Source organism: Hemibagrus wyckioides, linkage group LG13, assembly GCF_019097595.1.
Source record: "Hemibagrus wyckioides isolate EC202008001 linkage group LG13, SWU_Hwy_1.0, whole genome shotgun sequence".
Classification (NCBI taxonomy): domain Eukaryota; kingdom Metazoa; phylum Chordata; class Actinopteri; order Siluriformes; family Bagridae; genus Hemibagrus; species Hemibagrus wyckioides.
Window position 1 is genome coordinate 22,488,668 of NC_080722.1, and position 15,473 is coordinate 22,504,140.

The 15,473-nt window shown below is 37.4% G+C and overlaps 3 protein-coding genes across 3 annotated transcripts; all 3 read right to left on the reverse strand.

The window, feature by feature from the left end:
* Positions 1–1,425: 1,425 nt before the first annotated feature.
* rbp3 (retinol binding protein 3) lies at positions 1,426–4,064 on the reverse strand. The gene is made up of 4 exons (XM_058407035.1): positions 2,871–4,064; positions 2,561–2,751; positions 2,192–2,334; positions 1,426–2,054 (listed from the first exon to the last, which is right to left on the reverse strand). Exons 1-4 carry the CDS (start codon positions 4,056–4,058, stop codon positions 1,729–1,731), a joined length of 1,848 nt encoding a protein of 615 aa, XP_058263018.1. The 5' UTR covers positions 4,059–4,064; the 3' UTR covers positions 1,426–1,728.
* Positions 4,065–7,001: 2,937 nt separating this feature from the next.
* Positions 7,002–10,080, reverse strand: gdf2 (growth differentiation factor 2). Its single transcript, XM_058406682.1, has 2 exons — positions 9,567–10,080; positions 7,002–9,134 (listed from the first exon to the last, which is right to left on the reverse strand). Exons 1-2 carry the CDS (start codon positions 9,877–9,879, stop codon positions 8,260–8,262), a joined length of 1,188 nt encoding a protein of 395 aa, XP_058262665.1. The 5' UTR covers positions 9,880–10,080; the 3' UTR covers positions 7,002–8,259.
* A 1,329-nt stretch (positions 10,081–11,409) lies between these two features.
* On the reverse strand, positions 11,410–14,248 carry gdf10b (growth differentiation factor 10b). Its single transcript, XM_058406778.1, has 3 exons — positions 13,909–14,248; positions 12,546–13,432; positions 11,410–12,284 (listed from the first exon to the last, which is right to left on the reverse strand). Exons 1-3 carry the CDS (start codon positions 14,111–14,113, stop codon positions 12,093–12,095), a joined length of 1,284 nt encoding a protein of 427 aa, XP_058262761.1. The 5' UTR covers positions 14,114–14,248; the 3' UTR covers positions 11,410–12,092.
* Between the last annotated feature and the right edge of the window lie 1,225 nt (positions 14,249–15,473).

The following is a 15,473-nucleotide window of genomic DNA, read 5'->3' on the forward strand; positions in this document are numbered from 1 at the left end:
CTGCTCTAGAATCCAGTGGCAGCGTGCTTTACACCACTGCATCCGACGCTTTGCGTTGCACTTGGTGATGTATGGCTTGGATGCAGCTGCTCGGCCATGGAAACCCATTCCATGAAGCTCTCTGCGCACTGTTCTTGAGCTAATCTGAAGGCCACATGAAGTTTGGAGGTCTGTAGCGATTGACTCTGCAGAAAGTTGGCGACCTCTTCGCACTATGCGCCTCAGCATCCGCTGACCCCACTCCGTCAGTTTACGTGGCCTACCACTTCGTGGTTGAGTTGCTGTCGTTCCCAAACACTTCCACGTTCTTATGTGGAATATTTAGGAGCGAGGAAATTTCACGACTGGATTTGTTGCACAGGTGGCATCCTATCACAGTTCCACGCTGGAATTCACTGAGCTCCTGAGAGCGACCCATTCTTTCACAAATGTTTGTAAAAACAGTCTGCATGCCTAGGTGCTTGATTTTATACACCTGTGGCCATGGAAGTGATTGGAACACCTGATTCTGATTATTTGGATGGGTGAGCGAATACTTTTGTTAATATAGTGTATCTGTGAACCTTTGGTGCCTTTAGCGACAGTTCAATAACAGCCCTGTACCCTCCACAATCCCATGTCGCCTAAACAATCCATTATTCTTAGACTCACTTGGCTCTAAACTCATAACCCATTGCAGCTGCTTGCTCCAAAGTGACTTTGTATATTGACCATTTAATTTCACACATTAGGCCTTTCCTTTGTGTGACTATATGCACCTTAGAATATCAGCTTAAAAACACTCCATTACAATTCCATTATAGAATATATATTTTATTAGGTGTGTGTATGTCCTTAGATCATTGTTGGTTCTGTTTGTTGTTGCAGCATGGGAAAGAACATGGAAGAACATTTAACTACATTCATAGGTCATATGAATGTGATTATGTTTGTGATAAATAAAGAACCTTGAACCTTGATTTCTCTTCTCTTCCAGCTTGTAGTCTTATGCACTTCATTTACTTAAATACATGAAATTCTTCACTGTTGTGTTCAACTCTTCTGACGTCACATGGCATTCTCCCCACTCTTAATGTTTTGTTTCTTACCATTGTGTTTAAGTGTTGTACTGCCATCTTCTGGATGACTTGATCTTTCTTGCTGAACATTTCTTTGAGTTAAGGTCTGGAATAGATTATTAAATCATTTGATTCTTTGTTATTAAGACTTGGATTTGCATTTTTTTGTTGCTTGGTTGCTTGTTTTTTTTTGCTCCAATGTAGTCATTTGGATACAGTTGAGCTTCTCCAAATATTAATAAAACATGAATAGAAAGTACTTTTCAGACATGGAAAGTTCTCAGACTATAAAATTCCATTTAATGCATTTTTTTTAATAAGTAATCAGAGTAGTATGTTGAAATTACAGGGTAAAACAACATTTCCATTCCCATGGACACCGCAGCCAGTACTAAACATGCATGTAATTATGGTTCAACAGGTATGAAATTGTACATTTAAGTTTTATTTCAAACCATTTTACAATTTATTTGTGTTTCAGTGCATGCCACTATTCTCTAATTAATATGGGATGAAAGAAAGGTCTAAGAGGCTAGAGAATATTTAGTGGAGGACATGAGCGTTCTAGCTTTCTTTAGAAATCTAGCACAAGTAAATACAATGGCCTCCTTACTTCTAACTTTCCTCTCCTAGACCATTTGGCTGTCCCAATATGTCCATTTTTGGAAACTTAATTCTGGCCTAAAGAGTGCTTCTTAAGTATATCTTTGGCTACATCCAGGGCTTCATTTGCAGACACTGTAACATGAGGGGCAAGTCCGGCTCCCTCCCAGGCCGGACCTTGGGTAGTGTCTGAGTGGGTGACTGGAATTGCCAGAAAAACATCACTGTCGCTTATTTGGAAAGTTTTTGGTGGCTGGCAGGAGCCATGTGTTGGCTCACCTACAATCATGGCACGGCCAGCCTTCTTCATGATATAAACAAATTCCTCTGCTGCACCAGCTGTCACTCCACTAGTCAGGATCAGCAGGCCTTTATTGAAGCCATATCTTCGACCTGAGAACAGGACAGGTATGTTCGGTTACTGCAAGGTTCATACATTTCATATCACATAAACATTTTATCTGGTAAATTGTTTAATAAGAATATGACTTGTTTAAATATGATTTAGAGGAATATGAGATATGCCCAACCTGTTAACTCTGGAAGGGTTTCGAGTACTTTTGTGGTGCTAGAGGATCTGTCATGTAATTTGTCCAATACAATCTGCATGTCTTCATCAAAAAAATAAGAGCAGAGTCCTGCAATCGGATTGGTGGACCCTCCAATGTTGTTCCTTCAGAACAGTTTGAGTCATAATAAATGTCTAGATCAGAATCTCATTATCTCTTGCTTTTATGTTACATAAAGGGTAAAAACATGATCTGCTTCTTCAGTCATTTTCTATCCATGAATTTGTTTGTGTTTAAAGAAGAAGGTCTAGATGTTTCTTATAGTACAACATGGAAATGAAACCAAGTTCTACACCACATCTGTTTAGACATCTAGAAATAAGGGTTTACCTGAGGTCAATGATCATAGCATCTGTATCCACTACTTTGTTCCAAACGTGCTCCACGATGATCTGAGCAACTGAAGCAACTTGTGGAAAGTCTCCAAATACGTCAAAGCGCATGTAACCGATGTTGTTCTCAAAAACTTCAGTGTGAAATAATTCTTTAACAAGTGCAACTAACATTTCTGGTGAAGGGCTCTGTAGACAAAACATTTTTGCACCACACATAGAAACAGCAAATATATCTGATAAATATGTGAGTAAAATTGAAAAAAACAAAAACACAACTAAATAAAATCCACTACACCACTTCTTACCATTGGAGGCAGCACAGGGTTGTTGTCTGTCATTTTTAGGCACTTGTCCCCTGACAGTCTTAAGAGATCAGCTGAGAGCTTTGCTTTCAGTTCATCCTTTGAGGAAATCATGTTGTATTCACCACTGGCCACTAGAGCCTCTAGTTTTTCTGCTACATTAGCCGCAATGTCCTCAAAAGCATAGTTTTCTGCAACCAAAGAAGCTGCAGACTTGACAATTGCAGGGATTTCAGCACGAAGCTTAATAATTGCAACTGCAGCATCAATGGCATCTTCTGCATTGGTTTCTACATCTGGTGCCACTCCTTTGACTTCCCAGCTTTTGCCAGTGATAGGATTGGTCGATTTAGCCACAGGTACAGAAACATAGAAATCAGTATTTCCAAGCTTAATTTTGTCAATTTTCACCGATCCTCCAGCTGTTTTTTCTCCAATTACAGTAGCTCGGTTGAGGTTTTTCAGGCAATAAGCAACATCCTCTGCAATGCCAACAGTGTTCTGACTGGTTAGAATAATTAGCGGCTTGGAGGTTCCATACCTTTTTCCCAGTAAGGTGGGCATGGACCAGAGCTCAGTGGTGCTGTTTGATGGACGATCATACACAGAGTCAATATGGATAAGAGGCTCAGCATCAGTGTAATATGAGACAATGTAAGGGATGCCGGACAGTTCCCCACTAACAGCATAACGGAGGTCCAGGATCATAGCCGAGGTGGGGAGAACTTTGTCCCAAACATGCTGTAGCAGAAGTGGCCCGATCTTCTGAGCAACCTCTTCTCCAATAATGTGTTGAATCTTTAGGTAGGCAATGTCATTTTCCAGGACTTCTACATTTACCGTGCCCTTGACCACAGCAGCCAGTTGCTCTGGTGGGATGTCAGGAATTCTTGGAGGTGCTGCTGGAACATAATTTGGGTCATAAGTGACCTTAACTCTCGGATCACCAATTGTACTCCTAACCCCATCTGTCAGCACACTGGCGAGGATACTGGGATCTTGGATGCTGAGGATCTCTGTATTGCTGGAGGCAGTACTTATTACTTCTTCCATACCAGAAAGTTTTTCCGGAGAGCAGTAGTTGTCCATAAGCACTTTAGCCAAATCCGTAATAATCTCAGGTGAAAAATTACACTGGACATCATTGCTAAACACTAGCAGTGTTGCTAACAGTACTAAACCTTGAGCCATGTTGTCTGGTTGTGCTCAGGAACTACAATGGTGTCAGGGCTGGTAAACGTTCTTCCTGCAGAGAGGTTTATTAAATGGGATTATTTTCACAGTCAGGTTTTTGTTAGCACACACATAAGAGGCTTTTCCTTGCAACTAACCTTTAATCTCATTATCTCAGTTGCATCAGTACGGCAATAACAAACACACAATATATGCTTATTCTGTAGCACACGTGTAGCCCAAAACTGCTATAGATTGTATATAGATTGTATATACACACAATAATAAAATGTAAGGAAAATGTAAATGTGTTTCATTTAAGTGGCACGGAAAGCATACATTACACACTACACTCACTAAGCACAAATAAGCTACTTCAGGAACGAATAGTGGCATTAGTATGTGATTCTAAATCGATCACCCAAAATGCTTTAGAATAAAAACGTATATATATGGGACAATATTTAAACGAAATGCAAAAGCACTTGTTTTTAAGCAATAAATAATTATTGAAAATACAATAATCATGGCCCCTGTTATAAACACAAACTTAATAAATAAAATCATAGCTAAATGAAGATACATTCATATCGGATAAGTCATATTTATTTAAACCCTCCATTAAATGCATTTAGAAACATTTCTACAAACATGCGTGTACTGTTTTATTATATTTTAGATCTCTGCAGCCTTATGCAATTAACATGCCTGAAATAAAAAATTCCCAAGCAAGTTTCTGGCATTTTCCAGCAGATATCTTTGGGGTAACATTCAGAGCGTCACTAGCACAAACACATGGCTCAAGTCCAGAAACATTCTGTACTTCTGGTTGGGAATAGGGGGCAGAGGGGGGCATTTCAGATACTCTGTGTTATTTGATATGTTCTGCTGGAAAATGTCACCAGTCCAGAAACAATAATTAAAAATGTTAAATTCAGTAGGTGGTTTGTTTTAATCAAATGAGATCTTGTCTCTGAAACAATGGTAATTGTTTTGGATGTCAGCCAAAGGAGCTGTTGGATAAATTCAATTCTATTATTCATTCTATTGTTGAAATATGTTTGACAATATCTAAAAATTATATTTGGCAAAATACTTACACAGACAATGAACCGCCTGGCAGCTAGGACATCTGTGGTGTCTAAAACGGCTTCTTTGGATTAACCGTGACAGCTGGTGAATGTATTCACAGTAGCTGATTAATTTATTGTCAAAAATTCTTGTTCATTGCTTTCAGTTCATTTTTTGATGAGACATCCTGAACAGAAAATGCAGCAGTGGTTATACATGTAAAGTTTGTGTCTTTTAAGTGATCTTTACTTTTGAGTGATCTTTTCTTACATAGTCTAATAGATTTATCTCTGTATTAAATGCTAAACTGGTAAAATAAATGCAAATTGCAAATATAATACTGATCCACATGTCAATCTTTTGATTAGTTCTAAATTGAAATTTATATAAGAACAACATGGTGGATGAAGTACTCTATACTTAAGTGAGATTATAGAGTACTGAGTATGTGTAAAATCTTACTGGAAATATTCAGCCACAAATGAATTTAAGAAATGTTAAATGTACTTAGGTAGTTCAAAGAAAATATTCTTAACTGAGTAAATTGGGTTGGGGTACTGGGGTCAGGTTTTCCTGTGAAAAGTAACTTATCTAAAACTGTGAGAAGGTCAATTGTTTTTGCAATATTTACCATTATTATTAAATATTTAACATTATTAAATCATTTTAGTTAGGTTAGGGCCAGGGGTACGCTTCCTTAACAGCAGTCTGGTGGTTTATCCATCTTCAGACACACACAGATACATAGTTACAGCATTAACTACATTGTGTAGTGTGCAATTCTTGATACTATTTTTCTACACCACAGTACCTTATGGGATGCTGAACCCAGTCGACTGATGTGTAGCATACAGTCATTGGCTGGATGAGAAAAGAGACCTTTGAGATTTGTAGGTCTGTAAAGAGTAAAAATCAAAGTTTTTTTGTCCTAGAAATGTAATTAAATAAACATATTTAATTTCAGTAATTTAAGCACTGTATACCCCACAAAGTATGTTCCAACCCTGGTTAAATATATGCTTTGTGTGAGATAAACAGTATATAATGTATTTTAACAGTGGTCAGTACAAAAGGTCAGTACAAAAAGTACAACAGGATTTGGAAATAGAAAGTCACATCATGGTTCAGTGCCTACTTTCCGCACCCAAAATGAGTGATGTAATTACATTATAGTTTTGGTTCAGAACACTCAAATTTATAGCAGAAATCTGTAGTATGATGGGTTCGATTAATGACTTTGTATCACTCTATTCCTTACAAAAAAAAATTGCATTTAGGAAAACTAAAATAAATCGAATAAAATGGCTTTGATTTGTCAATTTTTGTCCCAGCTGCTTTTTTTTCATAATACTGTAGAAGATTTATTCAGGAACTGAGAGCCCTTTGTTATTTTAACAATACAAAATAATGTAACACCCCTTTCACACAACGCTAATTGGTGAACTGTACTCTTAATCCCGTCTGATCTTTTAATACCCGTGTCTTATGCAGTGCTGTCTGCTGATTCCACACAGCCAATGGAAAGTAAGAGTCTCACCTTAAGACCTCAGGAGCTTTGACCTATATACAGATACGTGGGAACAGAAAGAAGCAAACAGGAACCAAGAGAGGAGAACCAAAAAAACAACAACATCCGAATTCAACTTGATCTATAATGGAATATTGGCTGTTTTAAATTTTTTAAATACACTAAAAGTTTATTACAATAATATATTTATAGTAAAAACCGTGCTGTAAACAGTTGTGCAAAATTAATGCTTAATGTCATCAAACATCCCAAAACCTATTCAACATATACATTTTATAGCAAATTAACTGATACATGTGTTAAAATGAAGGAGCTTTATGTTCAAGTGTGTGAAAGAACCTGAGAAGAACTCCAGAAGAGATGTTTGATTAAATATTTTATTACTAAGACATTTTTAAAAATATATCAGAATCATACAGTATATAAGACAAATGCCTGCATGTCAGAGACAGCATTAATTCAGGACGGTACACATCAGCCCAAAGTATTCAGTAGAGGGCAGTATCAACATATTAAAAGTGTTAGGTGTAAAGTCTAAATACTTCCCCAAAGAGCATATGTTCTAGACACAAACTGAAAACTGCATGTGAGGTAAAATAAATACACAACAACACAATCATTTTATACTATTATGTAACAGCTACAAGGTGTCCCAAATGTCTCCATGCATAAGCTGGATCAGGAAGCTGTCACATGGTTGCCATGGACTTGAACAGGAAATGTTGCATGAACATCACACATGACACTGCTAACACGATGCTGTGAATAAATAATATTTAATGTTCTTATATTTTTATTCATGTTTTAAATAGAAACTTGTAAATTCCAATAGACACATCATTTTACCATGCTTTCATTTAATGAAGTTAGTATTCAGCGAGATTAAAAAAGAAAAGCAGTGGAAAATTGGAAATAAAAGAAAAATAGTCGATGATTCATTTAAGGTGGCATGGCTGCACATTGGGTGCTGTTTCCTCCTCACAGTGTTGCTGGTTCAATCATAAGCCCAGATTTCTGTAGGTCTATACATACATGTTCTCCTTGTGTTCATGCAGACTTCTTCTAGATTCCTCCGGTTTCCTCTGACCTCCCAAAAAAACACACCAACATGTGGACTGTCTACTTTAAATTGCCCCTAGGTATGAATGAGTGTGTGAAAGTGTGTACGTGGTGGACTGGTGTTCCATTTCCAGGGTGTTTCCCAGAATCCAGAGTGACCCTAACCAGCTTAAAGAACACACTGAAAATGAATAAAATAAATCAGGTCGTGTGAGAAGCAGTATTAAGTCTAGCATCACTGTCTAACTGTTGTCAATATAAAAACCATGCTGAAATGCATTTGTATTACAAAAATACACTATTAAACTATCGAATAGCATTTAAGGCCAACATTAAATACATAAATATAATTCTGTTCATTAATGAATTAATTATTATTATTATTATTATTATTATTATTATTATTATTATTATTATTTAAGTGTTTCAATTGTATTACCAGAATAAAGCAGTTTCTATACATGAATGAATATTATTTAATTTAAATAGATTTTTTTAAAAACATTTTTACAGGCATTCAGATATATTAGTTTGAAGGTATGAAGCAGCTTTTTTCCCTCACTACCTACAGCCGCATTTTGCCACTTTCATCTCCTCATACAGGTGCCTGACAGTGATAATGCCATTCTCTTGGTACATGACAGTTAAGGGGTCCAGTTTTGTTGGAACACAACAAGCTTTGTTGGCTTTTTTTGGGTTGCTCAGATTCACCAAAGTTTGAATGATGGCATGTTTGGAAGGGGTTACGTCATCCGTCAGAGGAAAATTGCACACGCCTTTACATTCGTAGGCATCATACTCAGGCGGCGCAACAATCCATTTGTCCCATCCAATATCCTTGAAATTCACTTTAAGCGACGTTCTCCGACAGTAGTTCTTACGTGCGTTTCTCTTTCTTCTACGATGCTGATCCTCACTGGAATATTCTTCTGTGGGATTGACGCTCAATAAAAACTTTTCATCTTCATGAGCCATCATCTCTTGCACCTCAGTTTTGGCTTTTCTCTTCCTGTTCTCAAGGTCATTTGAAAACACAATTAAAACAGGTGAGGTGCTGTCCTCCGAATTTAGGCTGATCTTGTAGCCTCCACCTTGGTGTGACCCACAGCTCTGACTTTGCACCTGAACCTCCAATTCACCTGCTCCCTGCTTTGACTGAAGCCAGCTATGGAACGCACTTGTCACATCAAAAGCCTCCCATGTGTGTTTTGTGTGACTGATGTCCTTCCTGTCCAGAAGTTGTAATATTTCTTGGTTCTTCATGTGTACGACATTATAAATGGTAATGGAAGTATCATCGCAGGCTGATTGACTTCTGTGCCACAGCACAAACAGTCGGAGCTGGACCACTGTGACTTCTTCATAGCTAGGGATTGAAACATTGAATAGCAGCCTTTGTGAAGATTTATTCTCACTGAAGACTGAGTGGGTCACCTCTGCAAAAGAAATTTTACATTTTAATAGCAGCTCTAGAGAACTAAAGAAATTTCTAACTAGGCACAGAATTCTACCTAATGAACCTAAACATCAACATTCCATGCTGTAGACATTTCACCTGATGATATGATCTTAAATAACAGTTAGAGCAGCAGGTTTGCAATATCTACTCAGATCTTATTACTGAAACCATGAGCTGAGAATCAGTCTCATCATGAGCTGAGTCAATTGAGCCTTCAAAGAAGAGAAAAAAAACCCCAGACAAAACGTAGAATTACAGGACTGGGATTAAGGGGCTCTAACCTATGAGGTACAGTGTGAACCTGGATTAATTATTTAACAAGCCAAAGCACAGAGATTGACCTAAGGGCTTGATCTCAAAGTGCCTCACTTTAGTTCAATATTCCAACACATCAGTGAATGGACCTTACCGTGTAAGACAAAGCTCCGAATGACATCAGAGCGTGGAACCGAGGACATATCCGAAGCATATTTGTTGTATAGCTCCATCATAAACGGAGGAGGCTGAACGTTCCTCTGTTCCTTTGGAACCCCTGACAAGTTCAGCATCTTCAGAAAGTCTTCTTTCATAGGCTCAGAAAAGCCTTCCAAGGTGTCTTGCTCCTCTAGGTCAACCTCCAGGGTCTCACCTTCATGCTGAGTGACTTGAGTTATTGATTTTCCTTCACAGAGCCAAACCAAGCTGAGGCAAATGTGAAACAATAAATATCGAAATCCCTGCATTGTTCTTTAGCTCTAGGTTTTACATCTGGCTTTCTTTTGAAGAAGAAATGTTGAAATTGAGATTCCTGGTTCAAAAGCCCTCAGTTGCGAGTTCAATCTCATACTCGTACATTAAACAGCGCATGCTTTTGACGACCGAAATAGCAGCTTGGACATTCTTATCTGGAAAACTGATGTTGTGTTTTAAGGTTTGTTATCATTTGAGGGCTTGTGGTTAATGAAGTTTTTGTAAACATTTTGACTGACATTAGGGGGCTAATGAGAGAGATTCATGTGATGCAAGGATACACAAGAATGTTGATCCCCCTCCAGGGTCAGCTGTAGGATTTAGGAGGATTTAGTAGGATGTAGGATTTATATTCTATTGTGTGATATTTTATATTATATTTTAAGTGCTGGAAACTTTGGATACTACAAAATACTTTTACATTTTTTCAAATATTAAAGAGAATAACGGGCGTGAATCCATTATATGATACAAAACCATCATTCTCTTTATGGTTTCATGATTTTGGACCGTTGTTGGGTTAGTGCGATTAAGGACATTGGCCTGTGTACTGTCATACCAATTTATGGTTTGTCTCTCAATCACATAATTAGATTGTGAGCATGGGGTCTCTGTTTAAAGGAATTTCCAAGTGAATATAAGGAAGGTCTATGAATAGGCTATACAAGCATAGATAAATTAGAAACTATAATAAACATCGCTTCTTTGTAAAACATCTACATTTGACTGAATGCATGCATTTTAAATTGAACACATTTTAATTTTAATAAATGATTTCAATCCATGAAAAATATATTGCGACCCCTCTGACCTGGAGTACGAACATTCATCAGGATCCAGCTTTTTCTATGAGCTGTTTCGATGCATTTACCTCATTCATTCATTTATCTACTGCTTTCTCCTGGTCTGAGTCACTGTGGATTGGGATTTCAAAACACATACACGTCAAGGAACATAGTTATTTCATCAGCTAACAAAAAAAATTGCTGCTCAGTTCTGTCCTTTCTCACACTTTGTTTTAGAATATGGATTCTGTAGTTTATACCTTCTTTACTCTGTATTCAGTGTTTACACTTAATTCATACTCATATCTTTTAAAGCTTTCATTATTATTTACGTGATCTACCTAATTTCCACCATTTCTCTTTGGGTTGTTTTGGTTTGTAGTTATTGTCATTCTTCCACACACTGCTTATGAGACTTACTGTTAACTTACTGGTAACATACACACACACATACACACACACACACACACACACATAACCACACACACACACACACACACACATGAACACACACACACACACACACACACCCACACACACATAACCACATGAACACACACACACACACACAAACACCCACACACACACACCCCCACACACACCCACACACACCCCCACACACACCCACACACACACACACCCACACACACCCACACACACACCCACACACACCCACACACACACACACACACACATGAACACACACACACACTCGGGGCTGTACTGAATCAACATTCATTAAGTAGTAAATTAATTTATTAGTTAATCGAGTTATATAGTGTTCATATCTATATATTTATGAGGCAAAGCAAAATCAGTGTATGATCCTCAGGATGAATATGAATGAAAATGATTTTTTGTTGAATTCTGAATGAAATGGCACTAGGTGGCAGCAGTATTTCACCCCTCCAGCATACAGGATTTCTCTTGTCTGAAGGCATTTATTGTTACAAAGCAGATCTCACAGAGATTAATGTGTGTTTCCAGCTATGTTTTGAACCAAATAAAAGGTTTCATTAATAACATTTTTTTTACTGTTCCAATTCTTTTCCCTTTGAAAATAATAGGATTAAGGGGTTATAATGATACTTTATTTTTTTATGCCAAATGTATACAAATGAACTAAAGGCTTAGTGGTTTAAATATGATGTCTGTTATTAAATTAGAAAGAATTCTACTGTGACTTTAAGGAATATTTCTCTGTATAGTTGATGTATTGCACTACGCAACTGTACCCAAAACCAGTATAAAAAAAATTCAACAGCATCGTTCTAGTAGCTGCTTCAGACATTAGTTAGATGTAGACTGCCTGTTACATCTTATCAACTAATACATATCTTGCCTTCCCAAAGCCTTGGAGAAGTCTTGCAGTCTTGTCCATAGTGTTTTTATTAAAAAATGAATGCCCATGCTAATCATGTTTATCGACAAGCGCAGGTCTCCACAGACATGTTTGGGTAGAGCTTCAGCACCATGTTCCTGCTGGTGTCGAGAAACAACACAGCCAGTTCGCTCATCTTCTCAGGAACGCAACAAGGTTCAGGAACTCCGGGAACAATCCCCACTGCCCTCACAATGCTCTGTATAGTGGCATGATTAGAGGGATGAACCACCTAGAGATGAGAAGAGGAGAGGTTTGAGTCAGAGATTTGTTCACTGTTATATAACAAATTGAGCAGGATAAAGATCTAAAGTTCAGAGACTAAGAAGATCAAGTGTAATCAATATCTATAGGAATATCATTATAACAATATCTTTAAGTAACAAATCAATTCCCTCCATCATTCTGTACAAAGATTAGTCACATTAAATTGGATAAGTTCTGCAAATTTCAGGAAAAATATTGACTACTAATAAATTATTAATTATCTAACCTTGGGCATGGGAAATCCACATGTTCCTGCACAGTAATAGGCATCAAACGCTTTCGGGGCTAGAATCCACTCACTCCAACCAATATCTGCAAAATCCACTCTCAGGTAACGTCTTGTGCAGACTCGAGGCTCACTCCACTGTTTACGCCGAGCCTTTTTCATGGTTCTTTTATCAAAGCTCAGCTCCTGAGTCCTACTTCCTCCGTTGCTGACTTCAGGACCTTGTCTCCCACCTTGACCCTTTGACAAGGTTTTGGGCTTTAATGCAAAGTAAGTGTTGTACCACAGTTCCTTGTTTTTTTGATCATCATACTGGACATTTGGGAGGAAATTCTGCAATTGCTCTGCTGCTCTTCTGATCCTGGAGCTTGGAGTGACAATGGGAGGTCTGTTTCCTTTGTCTTCTCCCACAGGGCTGTACCTCTGCAAGCTCAGGGCAATGCTGTTTGGTTCGTTTATGGTCAGGTCATTAGCAAAAATGAGAATATAAGGCAAAGTGTGAGGTGTGAGGTGATCCTGCTGCCATTGGGGCCTCTCTCCAAAATCAAACTCCACTGAAATTATGAGTTCGTTTCGAGCACGAGCCCACTGGACAACTGAGGACATGTCAGACATCTGCCAGTGTCCTTTTTTCAGAGGGGGCAATGTAATGTTACCCAGATGGGGTGGGAAGGTTGTGTTTTGTGACATCCCTCGAAAAATCAGCTTTACTGGTGTGGAAGGCTGCAGGTGTTGGCTGTGACACAAGGGCCCTCTGGAACGCCGGCAGCTGAAGGGCCATAGCCGGCTTTGTGGCCTGAGGAAGTGAAGGCTTGCAGATAGGATCACCTCTGACTCAGGCATGGAGGTCAGATTGAAAAGAAAGAGGACCTTGTTGTGGGAAGACCCTGGAAAAAAGCAAATAAAAAAAAAATGCAATAGATCTGGAAATAAGCGAATTGCATGGTAGCATTTGATTTTGCAGTTTTGTAAGATTACTGTATAATCAAGATACTTTCACTTTACTGTGGAGTCAATGCTAGACTAGATAAACGTCCAGAAAACAGCCTAGTAAGTTTACAAGTATAGGATGCAGCTCAGATAGTAGAAAAACAAAGAAGCAATCAAAAATCTTATTTTACACCATTAGGAAAATATACCAAATAGACACTCACAGGTACACACTTTTTTCTTCTAATGGGTGTAATATTATTAAATATTAATTACACTTAAATAAAAGCAACGCAGCATTAATAATAATAACAATAATAATTTTAAATATATATATATTGCTGTGATATATATATATATATATATATATATATATATATATATATATATATATATATATATATATATATATATTTGTTTTGTTTCTTGTTACCCGGGAGTGCCTGGAAGCTCCTAACTGTATTGTCGTCCCGGTGTGATTGCTGCTCCTTGTTCAGTTTTTCATAGAGTTTAAACATATGCATAGCCAGCATGTCCCTCGGTGCATCCGCATCCCGTGTAGACGAGTCTGTCTGCTTTACCTCCACCAAGTCAAAAAGTAGTACAATATTTAACGCATAAACCAAAATAAGCGCCATGTTTCATTCATGCATGCACGTTTGCGCCGATTGTTTCAGCAGAAGTATCCGATCAAACAGCAAAGAGCGCTTCAGACGCGTGCTGATGTTTCTGCAGTCCAGGAGGGATGGCTCTTACAGGCTCGCGCACAGAAGTGCCTCATGCACTTGTTTTCTCACCCTGCACGAGACCAAGGAGGGCGTAGTAAAAAAAAAAAAAAAAGAAAAGAAAAGAAAAGAAAAGAAAAAATCAACGTGCTGTTTTCCTTCAGCTTACACGTACAGATTTTTTTAATTTGGTCCATATCACAAAATAATATATGTTGTTATTATTATTATTATTATTATTATTATTATTATTATTATTATTATTAGTAGTAGTAGTAGTAGTAGTAGTAGTAGTAAAGTTTAAAAAGTAATATAGTTTAAAATTTAAGTCTAGGAATGTCCAGTTTGTTTTTCTAGCTTCATGAGCAACTTTCATAGATTATAATTATTCATTCAGTAAATATATAAATACATTTCTTTAAATACAAGCTGCAAAAAAAGCAGGTTTTTTTCTCATCCCAAATGACAGCACAGTTGGTCAGATAAAACTGACCTCTCCACCACACACACACACACACACTTAAAGGTAAGTCATATATACCTTTAAGTAACCTTAAATTTACCTTCTCTCTTTCTCTCTCTCTCTCTCTCTCTCTCTCTCTCTCTCTCTCTCTCTCTCTCTCTCTTTCTCTCCACACACACACACACACACGTTAAAAAAATAATATAGTTTTTATTGCAATTATACTAAAATGTAATTGTTGTGTTCGACAGTTTTTCCACAAATTAGTTGGTGGTGCGTTGGTACAATTTTCCCAATAAACAAAGCTGAAGCAACTATGCAATTCACTAAAGACATTTTTATTAAACTTCATTACAACACCTTACACATTTTATTGCTAAACAACATCACACCAGGACCTACACCAAGCAAGTTTATTATTAATGTGTATTTTTAGTGAAATATTAAATGTTTATTAAATTTGGAAACAGTGCTGCTTCTACCAGGCAAGCAGTAAAGAGCTTGTTTGCAAACTTCTATTCTAATACTAGAAAAATTACCATACAGAGATAATGAGCGTTCATACTTCTGAACTATTGGACGTAAACATATGAATAAAAAGATTGATAAAAATACAGACTGTTGTACAATGAGAAAGTTGAAAAGAAGAAGAAAAGACAAGCTATAGGTAAAATACGTGGAAGATCAAGAGGAATGATTTCAGTTTCAATTAATGTTCACTTACAGAGTGGGCAGTAAGTTTAAATATAGGCAAATATTGCAATATACAGCAACTGAACTGAACTGAACTGAACTGCTAAAGATTTCACA